This window comes from Chrysochloris asiatica, unplaced genomic scaffold (assembly GCF_000296735.1).
Source record: "Chrysochloris asiatica unplaced genomic scaffold, ChrAsi1.0 scaffold00239, whole genome shotgun sequence".
Classification (NCBI taxonomy): Eukaryota; Metazoa; Chordata; class Mammalia; order Afrosoricida; family Chrysochloridae; genus Chrysochloris; species Chrysochloris asiatica.
The window spans coordinates 1,478,869-1,489,911 of NW_006408757.1; the positions used below are offsets into that span (position 1 = coordinate 1,478,869).

At 38.3% G+C, this 11,043-nt stretch overlaps 1 protein-coding gene across 1 annotated transcript in view; it reads right to left on the minus strand.

The window, feature by feature from the left end:
- Window positions 1-11,043, minus strand: part of PHKA1 (phosphorylase kinase, alpha 1 (muscle)) — a 436,562-nt gene that overhangs the window by 371,444 nt on the left and 54,075 nt on the right. Inside the window, exon 5 of the mRNA XM_006873408.1 lies at window positions 3,957-4,039. Coding sequence (XP_006873470.1) covers window positions 3,957-4,039 — 83 coding nt within the window. The remainder of the gene's footprint in view (window positions 1-3,956; window positions 4,040-11,043) is intronic.

Here is an 11,043-nt window from a genome sequence, read left to right on the forward strand (position 1 = left end):
TGACTGATCTGGATATGTTCTTTTTGATGATGAATGAAACACCATTTCTCTTCAATTTGTCATTCTTGGCATAGTAAACCATATGGTTGTCAGATTCAAAATGGCCAGTACCAGTCCATTTCAGCTCACTAATACCTAAGATATCTATGTTTATGCGTTCCATTTCATTTTTGACATCTTCCAATATTCCCGGATTCATACTTCGTACATTTCATGTTCCGATTTTCAATGGATGTTTACCGCTGTTTCTCTTCATTTTGAGTTGTGCCCCATCAGCAAATGAAGGTCCCATGGGCCTTTCTCCCACGGGCTTTACTCCATTTGCGTCATCACAGTCAACTCTATTTTAAGGAGGAAGCTCTTCCCCAGTCACATTTTGAGTGCCTTCCAACCTGAAGGGCTCATTTTCCGGCTCTATATCTGACAGTATTTCTTTATTATTCATAAGGTTTTAAGTGACTAAACATTTGGAAGTAGTTCATCATTCTTTCTTCCTAGTCTTTCTTTGTCTGGAAGCTCATCTGAAACCTCTCTACCATAGGTCACCCTGCTGGTTATTTAAAATATCAGTGGCATAGCTTTCAGAATCACAGCAACTCATAAGCCACCACAGTACGACAAACTGACATATGAGTGGTGGAAGGATTACATTATAAGGTCCTATATAGAGTGGAAGAAAAATGTGGAACAAAATTCAGAATCAAAATATAAAAAGACCAGGCTTACTGGTCAGATAGAGACTGATGGAACCCCTGAGATTGTGACCCTTAATTATCCTTCAAGTTTGGAACTGAACTCACTACCATGGCTCATGTTTCAGACAAACAATATACATGTCTATAGTGGGAACAATAACACTAATGAGGTATGCACACCTTAGAGTAACTAATCAGTTAATATCAAAAGAGCAATATTTACCAAAGGACAAAGATCAGAAGAGTAAGGAAAGCAGGAGGAATACAAATAGGAAACACAGGAAGGAAGTGGGATGATTATAGAAAGCTTGTAATCCCATCTTCAGCTTATAACTGATTGTTGTTGTTAAGTGCTGTGGAGTCGATTCCGACTCATAGGGTTTCCGAGGCTGTAAATCTTTACAGGAGCAGACCGCCTCATCTTTCTCCCGCGGAACTGCTGGTAGTTTGGAACTGCTGACCTTGCGGTTCGCAGCCCGATTCGTAACCACTACGCTACCAGAGCTCCTTTTATAACTGATTAGAATACCTAAAAGGGATTCTAGAACATGCCCAGTGAAATAGGCTTCCTGTGGAGCATTTGTAGTGTATAGGACCTTAGGTGGAATCCTGAGCCCCATCCAGAACCTTCTGAAATGGGTCATTTCCTCTTGAAAGGATAAGCAGACCAGCTTGAAACAGCTAGAAAAAACAGAAGATACTTCTTGAAATAAAGACCAGCAAGAAAAATCCAAAAAACAAAAACGGCATTCTGATTGGATACTACAAGAATAAGAAAATTGTTTGTCAGGGAGCCATCAAAGCAAGCAATCAAATCCCTTCAAGGGCCACCCTACTTCCCTCCCCCTCCCCCCTCCAGTCTAAGACTGAAACTCAAAGGGAACAAATGAATAGGCATTTTGGGTGGCCAAGTTTGTCTGCTGGTGAGTGGAAGAGGGGGAAAGGCATCAATTAAGTTATGGGCTGAATTTGACCATGTTCCATAGACTACTGTAGACCTGGAGATGAGAGAGAGAAGCGAAAGGGCTGTGTGGTCTGAAGTGTGGTGAGACCTGAGGACTCGTGAGCCCATGAACAAAGACACAGCCATGGAAGCCTAGAGCTGAGAGCAAAGTGCCCAGATAATATGATGTGTGGGGAGATGTACAAGAACATTCAAACTTGTAGGCAGTATCATTCAATCTAGTCAGAACTGGACTGTTGTGGTTGTTGTCGTTAGGTGCCATCGAGATGGTACCAACTCATAGCGACCCTATGCACAATAGAATGAAACACTGCCCGACTAGAGGAAGATAAACTTTTATATATATATATAAATGAAATATGTGTAAATGGCTACAATTTGATGAACTTGACCTATACTTATGGATGTAGTAACTCAAAACACTAACTGAAAGCCTAGGAGTCTTCATATCAAGGATCAATCATATCCTTTTTGTATACAGGGTTGATAGGGATGGGCAACTTAGACACTGGATACCTAAAAGGTGGTGGCTACCTATAAAGGCATGAAGTGACTATCTTTAAAGTTTTCAAGAGGGAGTTTAGTCTCAGAGTGTGCCAGGGAAGGTAGAAGCCCCACTGAATAGTTTTCATATTGTCTAGATGGTTCTGGTGAAAGAGATGGGGATAAGATTCTTACGAGTCAATAGTGAGTAATTCTTATTATGACTAATTGTGACTATCACAACTGTAAGGGTAGAAGAGTTTTGTAACATAAAGGGGGGAGAAGTTGATCTTACAGTCCAAGAACAAAGGACCCTAGGACCATCAAGGGAGAACAGCATGAGCGGAAAGTGGGACTCTAGAGAAGCAGCAACACCAGAGATGAAGGCAGAGATGAAGACATGGAGACATACAGCCTCTAAGGACTCTAGACTCATGGAAAGAGAAAGGCTGTGTGCAGGTTCGTGGCCAGTAGACAGGCTTGCAGAATATGTCCTTTGGTTGTTTAAATGATTATATATTCCTGAGTGTTTTTATGTACATACAAAACAAAAACAAAAACAAAACCCAAAAAACAGAGGGAATAGAAGCAAATACTGTTGAATGATGATGCACAGAGGAGATTGTAATCATTGCAATGAAATGATGAGTGTAAAACCAATGTAAACTATCACTCAATTCACAATATAAACTTTTAAAGAAGGTAATTTCCCATAAAATAAAGAATATACTGGTTGTAAGGGAGAAGTCTGGTTAGGGAGATTTTGAAGCAGAGGAAGAGTCAGAAACGACAACTTTGGCAGTGTGTCTCCACTTCATGCCACAGTTTAAAAAATCTTTATTGAAATAACATACCTTAATTTTTTGTAACTGCTGTAGAAAAGCTATATGTATTTTAACATATATTCAAACCTGTGAAACTATTGCCACAATCAAGATAATTAATATTTTCATCAACTTCCAAAATTTTCTCATACCTCTTGGTAATTCATCTTTCCATCTCTGTCCTGAAGCAACTACTGATCTGCTTTCTGTCATGATAAATTTCTATAATTTTATAACAGTTTGTACTTATTTTGTCTGGCTTTAATGAAGCATGCCTTTGAGGTTCATACATGTTGTTGCATGTATCGATAGTTCATTCCTTAATATCAATGATTAGTATTCCATTGTATGGTTATACCACAGTTTTGAGGGTTGTTTCCTCGCTTAGGCAATTATGAGTAAAATGTTGTTGAACAACAGCAAAAAACAAGTTTAAAAAATGTTAAAGTTAAGAAGAAAAACATACATTCCAGTAGAGGATCATTTTGTACAGTGAAAATGTTAAATCTTTTATGATTTGACAAAAACCTACTTCATGTGGTAGTTTGTAGAAAAAAAATAAACTTTTTGTATAATAAATTCCGATCAATAGCTACAAATAATAGTAAAAATATGACTAAATTTTATTTTTAAGTAGTTAGCTGGTTTACAATACTCCCTAATCATTTTGTTCCTATTTAAGATATTAAACTACTAAAATAAGACCACAATTTAGGCCCAAGTTACAAAATATATACAATGAGAGATCAGAGAATTTCAAAGGAATGAAAGCATAGCATCTTGACCCTCTTGGCTCTCTTATCCCCTTAGGGATAAGGTAAGACAAAGAATGACTGATATCAGTAAAGAAAGAGGTTGAAGACAGCTTCTGCCCAAAACCTATGATATTGGCTTACTACAAAAGATAGCATTAAAAAAGGAATAGGTTACCCAGGGTTTTAAACACAAAAACATCATATGTTTAAAATCCATTCCAAAATGAATACTTACAGCCGTTTTATATGCAGCTTCAATGTAAAACACAAGGTTCTGTATGAAGTTGACTTCATCTAGGCTATGGATGATATGGAGTCCTTAAGAAAAAGGGAATGAAATATAGAACTGGTCAATTATCAGTATAAGTTTCATATGCAGCCATAGTAACTAACTGACCTCGCTACTTCCAAGTACTTCTACTCTTGCTTTGAAACAATGAAAGACACTTTGATTCCTAAACCACAAAATTAAGATCACAAATTAGTCCAATGAAAGTCTCCTGACAAAATATTTTAACTGTTATTTCTGAGTTTTATTACAAAGTGTGTAAATCCTCATTCTATAGGTAATTAATTTATAATGTACTTAAATGTACAATCCTGGACACCTGGAGAAAGAAAAACTGATACTTCAAAACAGAGTTGGAGGGAGTCTATTAAGCAAGAAGTAGATTAAAATTATGATTTAAATAGATAACCATGTTTCTTAATTAAAATGAGTTATTCTGTATGTAATTTATGCAAAAAAAATACTTAGAACTAACACAGGGAGTGCTTTGAATGCATTATCTATTTAATTTTTGCATCAACTCTAAGTATTGGGGACCTCTATTTTCTCCATGAGGTTTGTTATGTGCCGTGGAGTCAGTTCCTACTCATAGTGACCCTGTACAGTGTTTCCGAGGCTGTAAATCTTTACAGGAGCAGAAAGCCTTATCTTTCTCCTGCGGAACAGCTGGTAGTTTCGAACCATTGATCTTGTGGTTCTCAGCCCGATTCATAACCACTATGATACCAAAGCTCCTTTGTTGTTGTTGTCAGGTGCCATCGAGTCGGAACCGACTCATAGCGACCCCATGCACAGCAGAACGAAACAATGTTCGATCCTGGGCCAACCTCACTACCGCTGCCACACTTGAGTCCATCAATGATGCCACCTGGCTGATCCATCTCGTTGGGGGTCTTCCTCTTTTTCTCTGACCCTACACCCTAACCAGCATGACATCCTTCTCCAGCGATTGTTTCCTCCGGACAATATGTCCAAAGTAGGAGAGACGAAGTTTAGCCATCCTGGCCTCCAAAGAGCACTCTGGCTGCACTTCTTCCAAAACAGATTTATTGGTTCTTTTGGCAGTCCATGGCACTTTCAGTATTCTCCTCCAACACCACAACTCAAAGGCATCAATTCTTCTACGATCCTCCTTATTCACTATCCAGCTTTCGCATCCATATGAGGTTACTGAAAACACCAAAGTTCCTTAGAGACATTAAATATCTGTCTCCCTAAATATTATAAGGACTCCTGGTGTGGCACTGTAGGATCAGCACTGGACTGTGAACCACTAGGTCAGCAGTTCAAACTCACCAACTACTTCTCCAAACCCTATATAGGGTTGTTGTGAGTTGGAACCAAGTCAACAGCACTTAACAACAACAAATATTATAAATAATAATAAATGAAGTTATGACACAATTGACTCTCAACTTCTATTGCACTTCAGAGACTGAGGGCCTAATCAAGAAACTATACTTCATTGTGTTATTGTTGTTGTTAAGTGCCACAAGTCAGTTCTGACCCATAGCATCCTTACGGTGAACTGAAACTGCTGACCTTATAGTTCGAACCAATTTTGCAGTCTAGCACATTAACCTATAGTGCCACACCAATACTATATTGCAATAAGTACAAAATGGTCTGTTTTATGAGTTGGAACTGACTTGATGGCACTTGACAACAACAAGCACACACATGCACAGACAGAAAAAAAAGGAGTAGAAAAATATATACCAAGATTTTAAGAACAGTTGTTTCTGCTGGTGGGATTGAGAGTTGCTTTATTGTTTTGTAAATTTTTGTAGTTTTATAGTATTCTTCAATAAAGGTGTGTTATTACAAATTTTAAAGAATTGTATAAAAGATAAAACTCATTCAACAAAGAATAACATGAAATTATATACTATAAAATTTTATATAAAATTATTAAATCCTGAACACGGAAACTTTCTACAGGTTTAAGCTTTAGTAGGAATCCCTGGATGGTGCAAACTTAACCTGCTCAGCTGTTAATCAAAAGGTTGGGTGGAGGTTCACCTCCACCCAGAAGCAACTCAGATGAAAGGTCTGCAGATCTACTTCTGAGAATTAGCCATTGAAAACCTTATGGAGCATAATTCTACTGACACATGGGGTCCACCATGAGTCAATGGCAATTTTACTGGAAGCTTTATTAAGCAATTAACTTTTGAAACACCTCTTTTGCAACAATAAATGTTACTGTGTTCATATTATGTAGCACTATACGATAAGTGCAGAACCACAGGTCAATTTGAACCACAAAGTTGGCAGTTCAAACTCACCAGTCACTCCTCAGAAACCCTATACTGGGTCATTATGAGTCAGAACTGACCTGATAACACTTAATAACAACACATACCTTGGTAGCGTACATGGTGAGTTACAAGTTGGGTTGTTAACCGTAAGGTGAGCAGTTTGCTATACAACCACTATGTGGCAGAAAGAAAGGCTTTCTGTTTCTGTAATGATTTATACCCCTGGAAATGATTTCCAGAGTTGCTATTAGTCAGAACTGTCTCAGTGGCCCACACCATCTAAAGTCTTTGTTTATAACACTTGATTCTAAACTGAGAAATCATTTCAATATTGAAAAACCAAGAAGCTTGTTTTTTTTTCCAGCAAAAGAAAGAGGTGAGGACCAGGTGCTAAAGAAACTAAAAATTTAACCTTTTCACATTTTCCTAACTGAAACTATTTTAATGAAACAAAATTTTTATACCCACATTTTTCATAAAAATAGGTACATTAATTTAATGAAAATGATTATATGTGCCAGATATATGGTTATATTACAGTCAGACAAACAAAAATATTTTTCAATTAGCTAAGACACAGGTATAATCTATAGCAAGTGCATCTAGATATTAAAGCATCTTTAAGAAGACTTTAGAATGGAAAAACTTCTCTCACATTCTTATAAGAAAAGTGATTGCCAAATGTTTCTTAATGCCAGCTTTCAAATGAATTCTACCTAAATTTCCTTCATGGCACAATATCCAAAAACAAGGAGAGGGTGGTGAGTTTGAAACATTGACCTTGTAGTTCAAACTGACTTTGCAGTCCAGTGCATTATCCTACAGTGCCACACCAGGACTCCAAAATACACTTCTTATTGTTGTTAAGTGCCATTGAGTCGGTTTCGACCCACAGTGACCCTGTATAGGGTTTTTGAGGAGCAGCTGGTGAGCTTGAACTGCCGACCTGCAGTTCAAACAGCTTAGCAGCCTGGTGCATTAACCCACAGCACTACATCAGGACTCCTTAGGTTGTATTTAATCCTTTGTGACTACAATGATACTCTGTGTGTATATATATTTAGATACATGTACCAGTGTGTCATCAGAATAAATTTTTAGAAGTATAACTGTGGTACAAAAAGACTTAAGTATATTATTTTTTCTAACATTTTATTACTTAAAATGTCAATATAGCAAAAAATGTTAAAAGAATTTTACAGTGAACACTTATGTCCTAGTTTCCCAGTCCTGTTGCAATACAAATACCACAAATGGATGGATTTAAACAACAGAGATTTATTTTCTTAGTTTATGAGGCTCAAGTTCAGGTTGTGAGTGATTCTAGGGGAAGGTTCTTCTTTGGCTATTTCAGCTTCCAGTGGCCAGCAATCCTTGGATTTCCTGGACTTGTAGGTTCACTTGCCTCTGCAGTCAGGAAGCAACTGTCTTCCCTCAGGTCTGTATGCCTGTGTCTAATTTGCTGCTTTTAGAACTTGAAATTAATTAGATTTAGAATTCATCCTTCTTGAGTATAGGTTACACTTACCAGGTGTAAGGGTTAGAATTCCAATACATGTTTTTTGGGGAACAATGTAATCCATAAAAACTCACATATTCACTATCTGGAGTCTACCATTGTTGTTGCTAAGTGCCATTGAGTCAATTCCTACCCATAGCAACCCTGTATAGATAGGGTTTCCAAGGAGCAGCTTGTGAGCTTGAACTGCAAATGGCTTTGCAGTCTGGCGCATTAACCCAAATTAGCATTTTATTATTTTTTTTCTCACATTACCTATCTACCCCTTTACCCATTCATCAATTCACCCAATTTTTTGATACTTTTCAAAGTTTCAGACTGTCAGTACATTTCCCCTAAATACTTCAGCATGTGTATATTAAATTTTGATGATAGTTATTACCAAGTTATTCTTCAAACAAGTACCAACATCATTAACAATCTATTTTCCTACACCACTGCCAACACAGGCTATAATAATTTTTTTTTAATGTTTTGATCATTCTAACGTATGAGAAATAGAATCTCTTTGTATGAGTGTGAGTCAAAAATAATTTGCACTCTGGTTATATTCAAATGCCTGTCTGCATCCATGGTTGATGACAACATTGAACTTGCACATGAAATGATTTTGTCAAATAGACAAGTGACAGTAGATTATTATGTGGCAAATCATTTTCAAATCAGCCATGACTCTGCCTATGAAGTAACCCACAATAGACTAGGATTTAGAAAAGATTGTGCAAGATGGGTACCAAAACAACTCATGGAAAAGCATAAACAGAAGTGTTTGTTTTTAATAAAAGTTGATTGAAATAAATTCTACAGCAAGAGTGCGGATAATTTTTGACTCACACTCATAAGTGTGTGTGAGTGTGTGGAAGTGTGTATTGACTCACTTCCTTTTAATGGATTGACCATGCATAGTAGACCTTATCATAGAGTTGATTACATTATATTACATTTAAACTGTGAAACCACTGAGAATCCTGGCCCAGTCAAGTTGACACAAAAACTTAGCTTTTAGAGTTCACCCCATGTCAACTTGGCACCTGTACATATGTCCTTAAACTATATACATAATCTCTAAATAAAGACAATTATAAAGTCATACTTATGCCTAGCATGACACTCTAACATGCATATAAACTGAAAACACACTGATCCCATTTATGTCTTATATTTCACAAATGAACAAAGCAAAAATATTAGATGCAAACATACAAGAAAAAAATATACTCATAATGAAGTCCTTCTTTCCGAAACTGGTCATATGGCCATAGCTGATATTCAGAACTTCCTTCCACTAATCATTTCGTATTCCCTTGGTCCCTGGCAAGCATCTCAGTTGGTTGTTCTGTAGACCAAGAAAAAGACTCCATTCTGTACATTAGCCTGAACACATCCTCCTGTTCCAGGAACATGCTAAATCAGCTCATGCTGCCTTAGAATATCCTTTCACCCCTAGCAACAGCAAGAACTAGATAAGCAGTAGACAGGACAACCCAAGGCCAGATGCCAGATGTTTTCCTTTGCCCTAGCCTAAGAACAAAGACCACCAGTCCTGACAAATTAAACTGTAACAACTCATACTTTGCCAAATGTTAACCAATCCAAATATTGTAAAGCTGAAAAACCCTAAGCTGTTTGAAAACTCTATAAAAACACCACAGACAAAGGGTTCGGGGGGGGGGGGGGTCAGGGCTCCATCCCTCATCCGCTGCGTCAGATGCAGGTGGAGTCCGAGCTTGGGCTTGAATAACTGAGGGTTCAAGGCTCCATCCCTCATCCGCTGTGCCGGATGCAGGTGGAGTCCGAGCTTGGGCTTGAATAACTGAGGGTTCAAGGCTCCATCCCTCATCCGCTGTGTCAGATGCAGGTGGGGTCCGAATCTGAGCATGAATAAACAACCCTCGTGCACTTGCATTGGTGTCGGCTCCTTGGTGGTCTTTGGGGACCCAGAATTCTGGGCATAACAGTTCCTCTTTGCCTGTTGGGGTTATCCAAACGTTTATTCCTGAAGGGTCTGGTCTATTAGTGTTGTTGTTCTGTGCTGTAGAGTCAGTTCTGACTCATAGTGACCGTGTACAGGGTTTCCGAGGCTATAAATCTTTACGGGAGCAGAAAGCCTCATCTTTCTCCCACGGAACAGCTGGTAGTTTCGAACTGTTGACCTTGAGGTTCACAGCCCGATTTGTAATCACTATACTACCAGAGCTCCTTGGTCTATTAGTAGTCATGTTGTAATTGGGTTGCTGTAGTTTATCATTGACTTTAATCACAGAGCATGGCTGTAATAAGAGATATCCTAAGGAGTCTCTTGGATTCCACACATATTTTTCTTTACCTCCTTTATGTAACGTCAATCCCATTTCTCCATGGTAATCAGGATCAATCACATCACCCAATATAGTAACTTCCCTCTTTGACTGTTCATACAGAGGTTTGAGAAGCCAAAAATGGCCAGGGGGCATTTTTAACTTCCAATTCAATGAAATTAGTGTTGCGTCTCCAGGTGGGAGTATTACTCCCTTTGGAAGTAACACATCCAGCATAGGGTTGAAGGGGCAGGAAACAAAAATACTTCAAGTGGATTACTAGGAATAATAGTGAGTGGTGCTACTCCCATTTCCATCACTTGCTTCTTGGCTATTGGAGAAAAAGTGCCATATATTGGACACTGGTTAGAGCACATACAACCTCCTAGAGAACATTGTCCCAACCCTGCAAGGTATTGCCACCTAAATGGTGTTTTAATTGTATCTTTAAAAGACCATTCCATTGTTTGATCAAGCCAGATGCTTCAGGATGATGAAAAACATGTTAAGACCAACGAATGCAACAACCATAGGCCTATTGCAGCACTTCATTTCTCTTGACCCAAGGTGATGCTGTGTGGGACACCATGATGGTGGATAAGGCATTCTGTATGTTCATAGACAGTAGTTTTGTGAAAAACATTGCATAAAGAAAAGGCAAGTCCATATTCAGAGGCTTATTCTAGCAGAGGGGAGCACAGTTGCTCCATACAATAAGCAATGGACTGTAAACCACAGGGTCCATGGTTTGATCCCACCAGCTGCTCTGCATGAGAAACATTTAAAGCCTCAGAAACCCTAGACCACAAAAGTTGTGGGATGACATCAAGAACATCATACGTGAAGAGAGCAAAAAGCCATTAAGAAGACAAGAAAGAAGGAAAAGGTCAAAATGGATGTCAGAAGAGACTCTGAAACTTGCTCTCCAGTGTAGAGATGCTAAAGCAAATGGAAGA